This window comes from Maylandia zebra, linkage group LG14 (assembly GCF_041146795.1).
Source record: "Maylandia zebra isolate NMK-2024a linkage group LG14, Mzebra_GT3a, whole genome shotgun sequence".
In the NCBI taxonomy this organism is placed as follows: domain Eukaryota; kingdom Metazoa; phylum Chordata; class Actinopteri; order Cichliformes; family Cichlidae; genus Maylandia; species Maylandia zebra.
Window position 1 is genome coordinate 23,212,194 of NC_135180.1, and position 17,577 is coordinate 23,229,770.

General features: G+C 40.3%; 1 protein-coding gene across 1 annotated transcript in view; it reads right to left on the minus strand.

Annotated features, from left to right (window-relative positions):
• Positions 1-17,577, minus strand: part of LOC101468344 (uncharacterized) — a 28,421-nt gene that overhangs the window by 5,261 nt on the left and 5,583 nt on the right. The window contains exons 4-14 of the mRNA XM_076873233.1: positions 15,215-15,369; positions 14,481-14,615; positions 13,919-14,113; positions 11,361-11,552; positions 10,640-10,831; positions 9,694-9,885; positions 4,502-4,699; positions 4,318-4,331; positions 4,208-4,230; positions 3,389-3,489; positions 493-578 (exon numbers count right to left, since the gene is read on the minus strand). Of these exons, the coding sequence (XP_076729348.1) occupies positions 493-578; positions 3,389-3,489; positions 4,208-4,230; positions 4,318-4,331; positions 4,502-4,699; positions 9,694-9,885; positions 10,640-10,831; positions 11,361-11,552; positions 13,919-14,113; positions 14,481-14,615; positions 15,215-15,369 (1,483 nt within the window). The remainder of the gene's footprint in view (positions 1-492; positions 579-3,388; positions 3,490-4,207; positions 4,231-4,317; positions 4,332-4,501; positions 4,700-9,693; positions 9,886-10,639; positions 10,832-11,360; positions 11,553-13,918; positions 14,114-14,480; positions 14,616-15,214; positions 15,370-17,577) is intronic.

Genomic DNA, 17,577 nt, shown 5'->3' on the forward strand with positions numbered 1-17,577 from the left:
TAATTTTTTTTTTGTCTTACCAGATTTATGGACCTTTTGCAGTAGTGGTAACCAAAACCAACACCGCTAGACGAGTTTAAACATCAGATTGAAAAACACCCTCAGTTACTGTATAAGAGGAGCGGGGTGGAGCTCTAAGCTCTCTCATCGAAGCTGCACAAAAACAACCTTTTTTGTCTGGGATCACTAGGTACCATTGCTGTCAGTTATTTGTGTAAAACTGAACATTGCAGCATGAGGCCCTTCATTTTTAATAACAAAAACTTTAATGAAAAATCTCGCCAAAATGCCATTAATATGTTTTTCCCTTTTGTTTTTTTAAGGAAACAGTGCTTTAGGCTTTAGCCATAATTTGAAAGCTTGATTTCATTTTCCTACAGAAAAGGAGATTAAAACTGTTGAGCTTTGCACTTTACACTGATTAAAAAACACAAACAGCTGGGCAGGCCCAGAAAAGGAAAAGAAAAACCCAAAAAACAATTTGTACATTACTTGATCTAGCCACGGCTTGCATTGAAATACGGATCCATCACGGCAGACTTCTATACGTGGGTCATACACCCTGGCCTTGCTTTGACCTAAACAGATAGGTGTGAGGGTTGGGGTGGGTTGGGGTTAGGTGGAAAGAAGAGATAGTAGTTGCAGTAAAAATAAAACATGTTGCGATTAATGATGTCTTGTGTGTAACTTTGTTACACACAAGTTGCTTTATTCTCCCTCCTTTGCAAAATACTGACTATAAAATAAAGGAATTCGGTTGGTTTCCAAGTCTTTGTAGGAGGCATCTGGGGCTAGGTTGGTAGAAGAGCTGTCCCCACTATGCATTTCATTGGGCAAGATAGTCAACAAGATACTGAGTTACCACTGATGCATACACGGTAGTGTGAGTGTGTCTGAATGTTAGATAAAAGTGCTTAGTCCTACATGTAAGTGACTGGGTGAAAGGGATTTATAGTAGAAAGTGTTTTGAGTGCTCAACTAGTGCAGGAAAATGCAAAAAAAAAGGATAAAGGTTAACACTACACACCCTGATGTGGGCTGTTAAGCATACCAGACATTTCTGAACAGCTCACATATTATGGAAAGACCAAACCACATGTTTAAAACCCTCCACCTCCGGGCTTAGAGCTTTAATTCTCCACACTGGAATACTTGACATGAAGGGAGTGTAAACTCTCAGAAGTTAATGCCTTATGGTGATTAAGATATGGTGATTTAAAAAAAAAAACGTCTTTTGTGGAGTACAGTAACTGATATAGATGCCAAGATTTTGAACAAACCAGCTGCTGCACATCCTTTTTTGGATTCAAAGATAATCCTGAGTTATCCCTTTTTATTCATTGCAAAGCTTTAATGTTTTTCATAGGGTGGTTCAAAAAGATGGAAGCTCTTTCAATTGTGTGGTCTGGGGGAAAATATCAAGACCATTTTCCCATAGCAATTTAACCTTTTGCTAATATGAACAATGAAATCTTTCTCTATGTAGGGAGAAAAAAAGTTTTTATTTGTAAGTGAACCACCCTTCCGCGCAGCTTACATTTTCCATGATTTTGATCTTGGCAAGATGTACTGTCTGGAAAAATAAAGACACACTTCACTGTCTGAAAGTTTGATTAAAAAAAATACTTAAAGTCTTCAGGGAACCCTTAGAAAAAAAAAGTCTTTGTCTAACTTTCTAACTGTCAGAGTTATTTACACACCCAAGATAAGAATGTCAATGTGAACTTCTTTTAAAACAGTCCCTCTTTTTGGGCAAAAGCCATTTAACTTAAGGCCTAAAACTGTCTCTGTGGCAGATTTGATTTGATGGATTTATAACAGTGTTGGCGGTTACAGTTAAATTACAACAACTCAGTAATTGAACTAAAGTTCAGGGTCAGTCATTGTAGTGCAGCGCTTGACATGGTTGCCTCACAAGAAGAAAGTGCTGGGTCCTAGTCTGCAGACTGATCAGCTGTTCAGGGGCTCATCCTGCCTCTGGTTGGAAAACAGAGCCTTGCAGCTGGGGTACGTTTCAACCCCATGATGACTCTGACTCTTTCCTGACACTAAACACACTATAATAATTATAGTTGGTTTTTTTTTTTAAATCACCATACAGGCATGAGGTCCATATGGAAGGTCAAGTGAGAAAAGACTGTGTATTATGCAGTACCTTATTGACTTGCATAACAACATATCAACGTTCTGTCAGGACTATTGCTGCAAGTGACTAATCACATTGTTGTAAAAGGAACCCTTAAAGTTCTAAAGCATGGCTGTTAGTAGGAAGACTTCACATAAAGAGTTCATGTATAGATGACAATGTGTTGGATGAATTAATGAATCAAACAGAAATAATTTTATTCGACCCATAGCCATGATCTTTCCTTAGTTATACTGTTATCTGGGCCTGAGCTTATTTTTAGATAGAATAAGGCTAACTGGAAAACTGTTCTCTGGGCTGATGAATCACACTTTCAGCTGCCAACATCATCCAAGCTAAATACGGACCAATAAAACGTTATTTACGGGTACCATTATAGAGGCATAGGGCCAGGGTAACTTGAAAGCACCATTAATAATGAACATGCTTTGGAGGAACACGTGCAGATAAGATTGCATTCTTTTCAGTCTGTAACTATCATAAAAGCATGGCTGATAAACTGATGCTTCCCTCAGGATCTGCCACCCAATAAAAACATCTGGCACTTTGTGGAAAACTAAAGAGACAAAAAACTGGCTAGCACTTGAAACATGAGACTGTGAAAACATGCGACTTCAAAAGCTATTTGATCTCCTAATTTCTTACAAGTTGTGTAAAAAGACAAGAGGATGCAGCACAGTGGGAAACATGCCCCTCACCTAAACATTTGGAAAAGGGTTTTTTGGTATTGACTTCACAATGAGCAAACAGGTTACAGTATAATATAATATAGTTTCATCATCCTAGATGAAAGTTCTTTAACAACATCTTGTCAATAGAACCTGTTAAGCTTGTTATTTTATCTCTTTATAGTTTTCCATTCTAGGGATTTTCCAAAATGAGATGGTGTCACAAAAGCAAATGATGCAATGTTCCCTTTAGGGGAAATTTATGCTGCAAATAAGTTTTTGTTTTTACACGGTTGCACGTAAGATAAACATGTTTAAACTGCTCACTCAGCTCTGACTGCTTTCTTGGAGCGTGGGCTGTTCCTTATCTGATTCAACTCACTCTACAGGCCCACATAAAAACCATGGGATGATGCAATGTCACATACAATGATCAATGATAGATAGAACATCTGCAGGGAAGCTTTAAGAGTGTTCTTAGTTTTGTTTTTGTTTTTGCAGGACTATGCAGAGTTCTTGAAAACTTTCCCTGGCACACACTCACTCAAAGAAACAGCTATGGAGACGGTAATACCTGAGGCGCAGAACCAAAAAGGCTTTTGGTGTCTCTCACAGCAACGATGCGTCTTTGGATTGTAACATGTCGACCCACAGAGATGTGTGTTTGGTTCAGTGCTGTGGATAGACAAACACAGCCAAAATAAACACAAAAACCACTCCATATCACTGGTACACTACCACAGAGCAGAACAGAAAGTATTAACAGGTATATTTATTTTTACCGGCTACTGGATAGCATCACACTTTACTGCGTGTACTCGGATTTCATTCAGTAAAGATTAAATCTGTGACCTCAATCCAACTGAAAGAAATTGGTGGACCAGGCTTAAAGCCAATTGTGTGTCTATAAACCAACAAATTTCAATTAACTAACCCCTAATTAACCAATTCTGTCAAGAAGAGTGATCAAATTTATGCCAAAAGCTTGCTCATGGCTAACAAAAGTATGTGGTTTAGGTGCGACTTACTAAGGGACATTTAACTTAGTTGGGGTGTATTTAGACTTTTGGCACTGTGGGGATTACAGAAGATCAAAAATCATTTCAAAATTGTGCACCCATTGTTTTTTAAATTATTAAAGTTGTGTGCTGTATAGTCTCTCATGAAAAAGAGCAGTTCAAAGAAATAATTTAAGCACAAATTTACTATGATATTCATGCCAGTGATGAGTCTATGTACACTGTTGAGCACAACTGTAAATAAACTCAAATTAGAGTAGAACATTTCCTACAAAGCCTGAATGCATGATAGTTAATCTTGACTAGATTAAATTTACATTTGTCTACATATGACATTATAGTAAAAATTGTTATAGTAAAACCCATTTACTTACCAAAAGTGTTGGAGCTCATGTGTCTGAAAAATATAAAACATAAAGGCAAACATTCATATATTTGCACAAAAAAGTAAAAGAATGATATTTTATTGCAGTATGTATCTTACCAGTTGTTGAAAACCTGTAAAGATAAAGCACAAAGCCTTTTGAAGTGGAAAACTAAACTAAACCAAAATAATTGCCATTAACTCATCATTTGTCATTACATTTTAATAGAAAATATGAAGCTAAGAGTTAAATCTTAAATAGATTTGTAAGATATGCATGAGACTGCATTTGACCATTTCTGACCTTCAGGGTTAGCTGACTCCTTTGCACAGCAAGATGAATGCTTCGGTTGTACCTCCAGAACACCTTCATTCTCACAGCAGCACTGAGTCCTGTTGTCATACTGGTGGTGACCGCAGCACTGGTGGAAAGTGGAATTCCTCACCAGACTCTTCTTATTATCATTCGGACCACAATGCAGAATTCCCACATTTTGCACTCCTGTGAAAAAAAATCAGATACTAAAAACTGTAAGACTTATACTTCAGTCGTAGCTAATTCATGTTTAGCTTATACTGTACGAGAAAACCGTAAAAATAATAATTGCAATGCTGCTTCAAGCAGCAAACCTTGTGTTTATTGCAAGGGAGAGCAACACAACCTCCAAATCTGCGGAAAGCTCAAGGACAAGCCTCATAAGGACAAGATTGAGTTTTTAAGGAGCATAGGACTGTGTTTTGCCTGTTTGAAACATGGTCACATGAGTAGCAGCTGCAAATGCTCTCGACTGCATCCTACCCTGCTGCACATCACCAATAGGGACTCACAAGAAGAAACAGCAAGGGGGGCGGCTCAACAGTTCGTATCAAGTGCTCTTGTACAAACAACAGCAACTTTCAGCATGACTGGGGCCGGTAAGGAAGATTGTATTCTTCCAATCGTTCCAGTACGTGTCAAGGCCCAGAAAGGAACCAAGACAGTAACAACATATGCATTCTTGGATCAAGGCAGCTCAGCCACCTTTGTGACAGAGTCACTGATAAAACAACTGAACCTGAACGGACGAATTACGAAAATCTCACTCCGAACGATGGGAAATGAATCTGTTGTGAACACCTGCATTGTGACTGGACTGGAAGTCAGTAGTCTGGATGGTAGCCAGTTTATTAAACTTTCAGAGGTGTATGCACAAGACCACATTCCTGTAAGTAAAAACAATATCCCATGCCAGGAGGATGTTGACAGGTGGTAACACCTGACGGAAGTGAAACTTCCCACTATCCAAGCGGATGTTGGATTACTCATAGGAGTGAATGTTCCCAAAGCCATGGAACCGCTTAAGGTGGTAAACAGCGTGGACAATGGACCCTACGCAGTGAGAACAATATTAGGTTGGACAGTAAATGGACCACTTAGGAGTGGAGGCGACATGAGTGGGAGAAACAGATTGGCACAAGTGACTGTGAATAGGATATCAGTAGCCAGGTTGGAAGAGCTCTGGCAGCTACAGTTTAAGTAAGACTTTCCTGATGCGGGACAAGACGAAAATCTTGAAATGTCCAAGGAAGATCGTCAGTTTCTGAACATGGTGTCTCAGTCTGCAAAACTGGAGGATGGCCATTATAGTATTTGTCTTCCAGTGAGAAGCAAGGCGCTGTGCTTGCCAAGCAACAGAGAAGTCGCAGTGCAACGTGCGCTGAACGTACAGAAAAGATTCACCAGAGATGTCAAGTTTTACGAAGAATATGTTGCATATATGGATGATATCCTAAAAAAGGGTTACGCGATCAAACTGAACGATGCTGAATGTAAGTCACTGGAGGGACGAACATGGTATTTGCCTCATCATGGAGTGAGACATCCAGTCAAGCAAAAGTTACGTGTTGTCTTCGACTGTGGGGCAAGCTTTCAAGGAACATCGCTGAACCAGCATCTCTTGCAGGGACCGGATTTGACAAGCTCACTGGTGGGAGTCCTCCTGAGGTTTCGACAGGAGACTGTGGCAGTAATGGCTGACGTGGAGGCCATGTTCCATCAGGTCAGAGTCAGCAAGGAAGATACAGATCTCCTCAGGTTTCTTTGGTGGTCTGATGGGAATTACAAGGAGAAGCTTGCAGAACACAAAATGTTGGTCCACATCTTTGGTGCCACCTCTTCGCCAAGTGTTGCATCTTTTGCACTTCAGAAATGCGCTACTGATTTCGAAAGGGAATTTGGTCAAGAAGCTGCAAGGACAGTCAAGAAAAAATTTTATGTGGATGACTGTCTTAAGTCAATTGCAGAGGAAGACGCAGCAATCACCCTGTGTTCTGACTTGAGGAACATGTTGGCAAAAGGCGGATTTCGACTAACAAAATGGTCAAGCAACAGCAGAAAGTTGCTCAACTCAATTCCTGATGAAGAAAGAGCACAAGGATTTAAAGTTCTGAATCTGGATGAGAGTAATTTGCCGATGGAAAGAGCATTGGGAATTCAGTGGTGTGCTGAATCAGATCAGTTCAAGTTCAAGATCAACCTTAAAAACAGACCGAACACTAGAAGAGGACTGCTTTCCCTTCTCAGCTCCATCTTTGATCCACTGGGATTTGTTGCTCTGGTGATTCTGTGTGCAAAAAAAATCTTGCACGATTTATGTCGGAGGAAATACGGCTGGGATGAATCCCTACCAGAGGATGTCATTAAGAGCTGGAATAAGTGGGTTGCAGATTTGCAAAGGCTTGACGACTTTGGAGTTGACAGGAGCATCAAGTCAAAGCATTTTGGTGCACCAGTCTTTGCGCAGCTGCATCATTTTGCTGACGCAAGCGAAGACGCTTATGGAACAGCAAGCTACCTGTTGCTGCGCAATGCAAGTGGCGAGACTCAGTCCACCTTGGTAATGGCAAAGGCAAGGGTTGCACCTTTGAAGTGTCCAACCATCCCACGAATGGAACTGATTGCCGCAACAGTTGCAGTGAAGATGGATAAACTTCTAAAGAAGGAACTAGAAGTAGAACTGCATGAATCTGTTTTTTGGACAGATAGCACGGCTGTGCTAAAGTACTTGAATAGTGAAGGCACAAGATTCAAGACCTTTGTTTCTAATAGGATCTCAGTGATCTTAAGCCATTCTCACATTCGGCAGTGGAGATATGTCAATACCACTTTGAATCCAGCAGATCATGTCTCTAGAGGACAGACTGTTGCAGCATTCTTAAAATGTGGCGATTGGCTTTCGGGTCCAAGTTTTCTATTCTGCTCAGAAGATCAGTGGCCGAAGAATCCAGATCCCAGAATGCTGGATTTTGATGACTTAGAGGTCAAAAGAGAAGCTCAGACACATGTCATTCAGATGCAAGGGCTCAAAGACTCAGTAGACCAGCTGATGAATCACTACTCATCTTGGACAAAGCTAAAGCGTGCTGTAGCCTGGTTCATGAAACTGAAGAGTTTGCTTAAGGAATTAATAGCAAAGAGAAAGGAAGCAAGCACAATGAGTGAGGAAATCAGGATGAGCCAATTCAAGAAAGCTTTCAAGGGAAAAAATCTAACCTGTGACGATTTGTCTGAAGCAGAAATGGAAATTGTGAAGTACTGTCAGAAGCAAAGTTTTGAACAGGACTTGGCAATGCTGAAAGAACATCAAAGGGTGAAGAAAAAAGGCTCTCTCTACAAGTTGACTCCAGTACTGCAAGATGGAGTCATAAGAGTTGGAGGAAGGTTGAGTCGAGCAGCAATGCCAGATGATGCTAAGCAGCAAGTCATCTTGCCAAAGGACTCACATATCACACAGCTTGTGTTAAGACATACCCATGATGTTACAGCTCACGCCGGACGGAATCACATGTTAGCTCATCTGCGTCAAAAATGTTGGATCCCTGGAGCAAATGGAGCCATTAGAAGGTTCTTGTCAAAATGTGTTACCTGTAAAAGGCTACACGGAAGTGCTGGCAAACAAATAATCGCAGATTTACCAAAATGCAGGATCCTGCCTGATGACCCTCCATTCACCAAAGTAGGTGTTGACTACTTTGGTCCATTCCTGGTAAAAAGGGGAAGAAGTCAAGTAAAGAGATATGGTGTCATTTTCACATGTCTTACCACACGAGCTGTACATCTGGAGGTTGCATCTTCACTTGACACTGATGCGTGTCTCAACGCCATCAGAAGATTCCTTGCCAGAAGAGGACAAGTTAAAGAGATGTACTCAGATAATGGAACCAACTTCCGATCAGCTAACAGTGAGTTAAAGAAAGCAATTAAAGAATGGAACTCCAGTATGATCATAAAATCATTGCAGCAAAGGGGGATCCAATGGCATTTTAATCCACCAGCAGGATCTCACCATGGAGGAAGCTGGGAGAGACTCATCCGCTCAGTGAGAAAAATTTTGAACATCACAGTAAAAGAACAACTGTTGGATGAAGAAGGTCTCCACACCTTGCTGTGTGAAGCTGAGGCTATTATGAACAGCAGGCCTATTACAAAGGAATCTTCAGATCCCAATGACCTGGAGGCTTTAACACCCAACCATCTCCTGTTGCTGAAGGTTAAGCCAGAATTACCCCCAGGAATCTTCAACAAGGATGCCCAGTATGTAAATCGCAGGTGGAGACAAATCCAATATCTTGCAGACATTTTTTGGAAACGCTGGTGCAAGGAATACCTCATGCAGCTCCAAGAGCGTCAACGATGAACTACACCTAAGAGAAATTTCCATGTTGGTGATGTTGTGCTGATCGTAGATGACACAGCACCCAGAAATTCATGGCCACCAGGAAGAATCGTAGAGACCTTTCCAGACCAGAAAGGTCTGGTGCGTCAGGTGAAAGTAAAGACCAAGACCAATGAGCTTGGCCGACCAGTTACAAAGCTGTGCCTTTTGCAAGAAGCTGAAGATAATTGATGCACTCTTCGAAAGTCAAGAACTAGTTTCCTCTGAGGGGAGGAAAGTGAAAGAAGATTTCTTTAAGATAGTTGAAGTTCAGTTAAGTAATGTAGCCATAGACCTTTTCATTTAAGTTAAAGATTTTGGAGTAATTGTTTCAAAGACATTGATAACAATTAGGGGCCGGTAATGTAGAAGCCTACATGCAGTTTAATTTGAAATGTATGCTTTTATTTTGATAGTGCAGAAAAAACAGGAAGTTGGGCGAGAGGAGAGTGGAGCCACATGGTATTTTGACCTCGCAATCTCTCTTCATCCATTTTGAATTGAGCTTTATAAGTTTTCGTAATTTGGAATTCTGTTGCTGTGTACCTGTTTGGACTTTTGAAGTAAATATTGAAAAAACTATCAAGGACTGTTTTTTGTTTTTTTGTTTTTTTTTGGATATGGAAAGAGGGACTAAGCGGAGCGTCAAGCTAAGGCTCCATTCGAAGGAAACCTACATGTACAATATGAAATAAAAAATAAATCTGTTGTTATTGGATTCGTCACACACAGCTGACATGTAAGTGTACGAAGTAATGAGTCACCCACAGTTGACATGTAAGTGTACAAAGTAATGAGTTACCTGTAGTGGAGCTCTTGTCACAGCAAGATGAATGCTTCGGTTGTACCTCCAGAACACCTTCATTCTCACAGCAGCACTGAGTCCTGTTGTCATACTGGTGGTGACCGCAGCACTGGTGGAAAGTGGAATTCTTCACCAGACTCTTCTTATTATCATTCGGACCACAATGCAGAATTCCTACATTATGCACTCCTGTGAAAACGAATCAGATACTAAAAACTGTAAGACTTATACTTCAGTCATAGTTAATTCATGTTTAGCTTTGTGTTTATGTGTTTCTCGTACAGTATATCCTGCAATACTGCTTTTCACTGTAAAATGATTATCTTATGATTAGCTCTAGTTCAGTTTAAACAATATTCTGTGGAAATTTGTAAAAAACAAAACAAAACAAAACAGCTATCTGACACTATAGTTGCTTTGGTTTGTTGAGGCAACTATGGAAAGCTGTAGAGGAAATGACAAAGTCATCACCTCCAGTTATGAGTCTGGATTTTATTGGATTGCTATATGACAACTATTGGAGGATCAACAGCACTGTAGACATGGCAGATCTTTTATAAAATATGGTATCGCTTGTACAGAGTTTTGAATTAAGGGAGAAAAATACACACAAATGTGGCAGGTTTATTAGTTAGTCTGTAATTCTAGGATGTTTACTCAATCAAATACATTTCTCACCACAGTCTGATGTGCATTAAGACTCATATGTACAATATGAAAAAAAAATGGAACTGTTGTTACTGGATTCGTCACACACAGCTGGCATGTAAGTGTACGAAGTAATGAGTTACCCACAGTTGACATGTAAGTGTACGAAGTAATGAGTTACCCACAGTTGACATGTAAGTGTACGAAGTAATGAGTTACCCACAGTTGACATGTAAGTGTATGAAGTAATGAGTTACCCACAGTTGACATGTAAATGTACAAAGTAATGAGTTACCTGTAGTGGAGCTCTTGTCACAGCAAGATGAATGCTTCGGTTGTACCTCCAGAACACCTTCATTCTCACAGCAGCACTGAGTCCTGTTGTCATACTGGTGGTGACCGCAGCACCGGTGGAAAGTGGAATTTCTCACCAGACTCTTCTTATTATCATTCGGACCACAATGCAGAATTCCTACATTATGCACTCCTGTGAAAAAAAATCAGATACTAAAAACTGTAAGACTTATACTTCAGTCATAGCTAATTCATGTTTAGCTTATACTGTACAAGAAAACCGTAAAAATAATAATTGCAATGCTGCTTTTCACAGTAAAATGATTATCTTATGATTAGCTCTCTCATTTTAAATAATATTATGTGGAGGTTTGAGAAAAACAGCTAACTGACAGCATAGTTGGTTGGGTTTGTTGAAGCAATTGTGGAAAGCTGTAGAGGCAACAACAAAGTCATCACCTCCAGTAATGAGTCTGGATTTTATTGGATTGCTGTAAGACAACTATTGGAGGAGCAACAACACTGTAGACATGGCAGATCTTTTTTAAAGGCAAGTTTATTAATTAGTATTTAATTCTATGATGTTTACTCAATCAAATACATTTCTCACCAAAGTCTGATGTGCCTTAAGACTCATATGTACAATATGACAACAAGTGCAACTGTTTTTATTGGATTCGTCACACACAGCTTGCATGTAAGTGTACAAAGTAATGAGTTACCTGTAGTGGAGCTCTTGTCACAGCAAGATGAATCCTTCGGTTGTACCTCCAGAACACCTTCATTCACACAGCAGCACTGAGTCCTGTTGTCATACTGGTTGTGACCGCAGCACTGGTGGAAAGTGGAATTCTTCACCAGACTCTTCTTATTATCATTCGGACCACAATGCAGAATTCCTACATTATGCACTCCTGTGAAAACGAATCAGATACTAAAAACTGTAAGACTTATACTTCAGTCATAGTTAATTCATGTTTAGCTTTGTGTTTATGTGTTTCTCGTACAGTATATCCTGCAATACTGCTTTTCACTGTAAAATGATTATCTTATGATTAGCTCTAGTTCAGTTTAAACAATATTCTGTGGACGTTTGTAAAAAAAAACAACAGCTATCTGACACTATAGTTGCTTTGGTTTGTTGAGGCAACTATGGAAAGCTGTAGAGGAAATGACAAAGGCTACGTTCACACTGCAGGCGAAAGCGCATCAAATCCGATTTTTTTGACCCTATGCGACCCATATCCGATCATGCTATGACAGTGTGAACGGCGCAAATCCGATATTTTCAAATCCGATCTGGGTCACTTTCGTATGTGGTACTGAATCCGATACATATCCGATGTTTTAGAAAGCGACTGCTGTTTGAACGGTCAAGTCGCATTAAATCCGCCTTTTACGTCACCGACACAAGACTGAAGCCAATTATCAGCGCCAGAGAAGCGCCCGAGAAGACATCGCGAACGCTTCCTGGCCATCCAGTGTAGATGTTAGTGAAACTGTTGGGAAGACAATGTGAACATTTTATTTGTACTGTATAATCTGCAGATTCTGACAGAAATCTGCAGCTATCATTTGAAGCACCGCTCCTCTCTTAAACAGCAATAAGGATCATTATTAGGTTATTTACATTATTATGTAAATAACAAAATAACTTAAAGCAAAAATTGGGAAACGAAGTCCGAAGTCTGCATATTAAGGGCCATCAGTCAAACAATACTGTTGCTCTGGGTCTAAACAGAGCTCGTTGTGTGTGACAGCTTCTTTTGCGCATGCGGGCCGCTTTGAGCGTTCACACTAGAGCGCGTTTGCTGTCGCATTTTATTTGTAGTGTGAACGAGCAGACAAAAAAATCGGATTTGATCAAAAAATCGGAATTGAGCATCAAGACCTGCAGTGTGAACGTAGCCAAAGTCATCACCTCCAGTTATGAGTCTGGATTTTATTGGATTGCTATATGACAACTATTGGAGGATCAACAGCACTGTAGACATGGCAGATCTTTTATAAAATATGGTATCGCTTGTGGGGCGATTGTGGCTCAAGAGTTGGGAGTTCGCCTTGTAATCGGAAGGTTGCCCGTTCGAGCCCCGGCTTGGACAGTCTCGGTCGTTGTGTCCTTGGGCAAGACACTTCCCCCCATGCCTACTGGTGGTGGTCAGAGGGCCCGGTGGCGCCAGTGTCCGGCAGCCTCGCCTCTGTCAGTGCGCCCCAGGGTGGCTGTGGCTACAATGTAGCTTGCCATCACCAGTGTGTGAATGGGTGGATGACTGGATATGTAAAGCGCTTTGGGGTCCTTAAGGACTAGTAAAGCGCTATATAAATACAGGCCATTTACCATTTATAGAGTTCTGAATTAAGGGAGAAAAATACACACAAATGTGGCAGGTTTATTAGTTAGTCTGTAATGCGCTTGTGAAGTGGCTGTTTGGTCTCTCCAATGTAGAAGTCTGGGCATTTCTCGCTGCACTGTACAGCATACACCACATTGTTAAGTCTGTGTTTTGGCGTTTTGTCTTTCGGGTGAACCAGTTTTTGTCTGAGCGTGTTGCTGGGTCTGAAATACACCGGGATGTCATGCTTGGAGAAAACCCTCCTGAGTTTTTCTGATACACCGGCCTCTACATTGGAGAGACCAAACAGCCACTTCACAAGCGCATGGCACAACATAGAAGAGCCACCTCCGCAGGACAAGACTCAGCAGTCCATCTGCATCTTAAGGACAAAGGACACTCTTTCGAGGATGCTAACGTTCACATTTTGGACAGAGAGGACAGATGGTTTGAAAGAGGAGTGAAAGAAGCCATTTATGTCCACTGTGAGCGACCATCTTTGAACAGAGGCGGGGGTTTACGACACCAACTGTCTGCCATCTATAATCCAGTTTTGAGTTCCCTTCCCAGACGCACTTAACGCCCACTCACATCCTGAGCCATCTGATTTCAGGAATTCGCATGATAAGGTGGGGCCAGGTTTCACAATGAGCTCACCCGAAACTCTGGCTGATTGGGACCCACAACCAGTTTCACACCTTGGCTCAGGCGATTAGAGGATCATCAGGGGGTCCTTTTGTCCCTCTGTGGGGGGAAACTCCCACTATGTTTATATCTGGGACTCTCCAATATTTGACCTTAGAACTGAAGAAGCTTCTCGGATGAGAGGTGAAACGTCTTCAAGTAACTTAAAGAAGTCCAGACGCTTTTCTTTGCAAACTCCTTTGGCTGTACAAACTAATGAGTCACCCACAGTTGACATGTAAATGTACAAAGTAATGAGTTACCTGTAGTGGAGCTCTTGTCACAGCAAGATGAATCCTTCGGTTGTACCTCCAGAACACCTTCATTCTCACAGCAGCACTGAGTCCTGTTATCATACTGGTTGTGCCCGCAGCACCGGTGGAAACTGGAATTTCTCACCAGAATCTTCTTATTATCACTTGCACCGCAACACAATTGCTTGTCCTTGGCAAAAGCCTCTGTGGAGAATACCATGGAGATTCTTAACTCTTTGGCCTCAACCATAACTAAGCTGATAAGCCTCTGCAACATTCTGCCGATGCTGATTATATTTTTTCCACTTGTATATTTGTTCTACTGAAGAATGAGGGATCCTTCTACACAACATTACCGTATGTTCAAATGAACATCTAGAACCACAAATCCATCTTCTTTTGTTTCCACTATTTCTCCTTACTTACATAAAATAAGTACATTTTGCAGTAGAAAATCACAACTCTCAAGAAGTCCTGTTTTTTGTTTGTAACACTGTCTGTCTTCGAATTTTGCCTTTTAATTATATAATATATGCTTAATGTGATGTTTTTCATCAGTGTGTCTGCTCACCTTTACCGCAACATTCAGCCATTAGTCCAGGTTTTGCAGTGATGGTTGATTGACAGCATACTTCATTGACAGGGTTGTAGGGCTTCAGCCCACAGCAGTTGGACACCTTTTCACTCAGACCATGAGTAACATTGGCTGTATAATAAAGACACAAACACTAGAAGCAGTGTAACAGCTGAAAGTGTCATGTTAAGTGTTAAATGGCCCACAGTTGTTCAAAAAAAGAAATGTTGCAATACCTCTGAATAAATGGAAACATCTGACTTAGTGATAGCAGATGAACACATACAGATGTGTGCAATGAATCCAGACTTCCCATCATTACTTTATTGTTCTTTTTCTGTTCATTTGCGCTCTGACAAAAAGCATGCTAATTTACAATAACAACAACAAGCACCCAAAAAGTTCAAACATAGCTATCCATAACTGGGTAATGATTTTCTTATTACAGTATCTGCCATGACTTTTTTTTTTTTTTACCAGAGTAGGGGGTGTATACAGTCAACTTCCAATTTATTCAGTCAATTAAATTCTGTATTTAAAAAATTTTTTAGTCTAAAGCGGTACAATTCAACTGCTTCATAAAGCCAGAAAGGTGGTTAAGAGTTTTTGTGCTCTTTAACTTATTTTCTATTAAGATTTTTAATTTAGGTGCTCTTCAGGTGCTTTTCTTTATTGGCCAGTTACAAAGTCAAAATTTCAGTTTCAGTTTAGCTAGATTTCAAGTTCGTTACCTCTGAGAGTGTTTCCGTCTTGTACTTTGCAACAGGTTGCTTTTTCAGGATTGTAAGGTTCCTTTCCACAACAAGACAGACTCGCCCCTGGGTAAAGTTTGTTTCCACAGCAAGCAGCTTCTTGTGTGTCATACTTTGTCCCATTGCAGTCTTTTCTGAAAAGCACAGATAACCAAAGCCTATTATCAATGACAGTAAATTCCATAGACTTAACAGTGCATACAGAAAATTGCTGTTTTACACCGTCAAACCTAGAGAGACTACTCCCTTTAACCTTTGTACTAATGCCCTCTATTGGACAACTATGAAAATACACTAAAATGTAGCAACAGGAGCATACCCATAAGCTGTTTATAGTATTTTTAACACCTCCACCCTTGCTGTGCTGACATAAAATTTATCTGAATATAGGACATTTTAAAACCTCCCTCTACTCCAAATGTCAAAAACTGGAAGGTACTTCTTAAAATCCCAGCTCAAAGTCGAAGTTTCTCAGAATTTTTTTTACATTAACTTGTCTTAGTATGTCTTCCATCACATCTTTCCAACTGGGTTAAATGTAGAAGCTCATGGGTACTGGTTTAGCTCTCTGGGATGAGCAGGTGACCACTTGATGTATGGCTAGGAGCCCAGGTTTGAATCTGACCCATGCCCCTTTACCATACATCTTCCTCACTCTTCTAATAAGGCAGTTTATCCTTAGTTATTTCCATTATAGCTTACAGGACATTTTACAATTTAAAGCTTAATGATTAAAAACAAAAAGGTTTATGTATTCTCAACTGATTCTTTGAAGATGTGAAACAGACTACCCCATCATCTTGTAGTAGAAAGTGCCTTAGGTGGTCATATTGAGTAGAAAGGCACTATAGAAGTATCAGTCCATTTACCATTTTCCATTAACTCTGCCTCCTGGATGTCAACCTCCTGTGTTCTTTTAGGTGCCACTGTCTCCTTTTCTAGGCACCACATCATAGTGGGTCTCACTACCATTTTGTAAACCTTCCCTTTCACTCTTGCTGCTATTCTTCTGTCCCAAATCACACCTGACATTCATCCCACTTCCACCATGAACCTGTCACTCCTACCACACACCATTGTCTCACTGTTTCCATAGATCTTCTTCATCAGCCTCATATCTTTCTCTGGAATTCCTGATTTCTTCATACAGTATCACATTTCCTCTCGTTGCACCTTGTCACTCCATCAATACTCTCAAAGCTTACATTGCTTTCAGAGTGTTAGTACAAGGATACCTCTCTATTTTTCCTCACATTCCTCCACAGGTACGCCATCTGAACCAACTGCCTTTCATTCTTCAGCCTCTTCATTGCTGTCTTCTCTTCCTCCTTACTAATCCATTCAAAGTTCATGGTTCATTTATTTGTCATTGTAAAATACAATATACAAGGTAATTTACTGTACTACTGCTTAAAAAGATGGCCCTCCCTATAGTATAAATAAAAGTTCAATTCAATTCAATTTTATTTATATAGCGCCAAATCACAACCTTAACTTACCACAAGGCACTTTGCATTGTAAGGTAAAAACCCTACAATAATAAAGAGAAAATAAAGAAAACCCAACAATGATATGACACCCTGTGAGTAAGCGCTTTGGTGACAGTGGGAAGGAAAAGTTTCCCACTGATTAAATGCAGAGTAGTGTACAGACAAATATTGTGTGTGAAAAATATCAGTGAAGAATAAACACGCCGTGCGTCATGGGACTCCCCCATCAGCTTAGACCTACTGTGACATAACTAAGACTATGTCTACACTAGCCCGGATAAATTTGAAAATGATGTATAAGTCTGAAAACACTCCACACTATCGTTTGCATTCGTTTTCACAGAGTTATTCATCCACATTGAAACAGGCGAAAACACTAATGCTCCAGTACTGCACATGTGTGAAACACAAGACGATTCAACCTACCTCACTTCTGTCAGTCATTTATTTACTTTCTGGCTCTTTGAAACGTCGCGGCAAAATGTTGAGGATAAGCAGCGAATTTTTTAAATGGACTAACAAAGAGGTGGAGTTGTTGCTGCGAGTAACACAAAAGTACAAAGCTGCAAAAGCGAGTGAGAATTAAAGAATTTGAAGAAAAGCTATCTGAAGCATGTACAAACTGATATTAATCTTTACTCTCTGTGTGGACGGAAGACCAAAACGGAGGCAAAAGGATGCATTTTCAAACGAAAACGTGTTAGTGTGGACATGGCCTAAGGGAGAATTCAGGGTCACCTGAACCAGCCCTAACTATATGTTTCCTCAAAAAGGAAAGTTTTAAGGAAAAGTCAAGGAAAGTTAAGTTCCCTGCCTTTTAGTCTTAAAGGTAGAGAGGGAGTCTGTCTACAG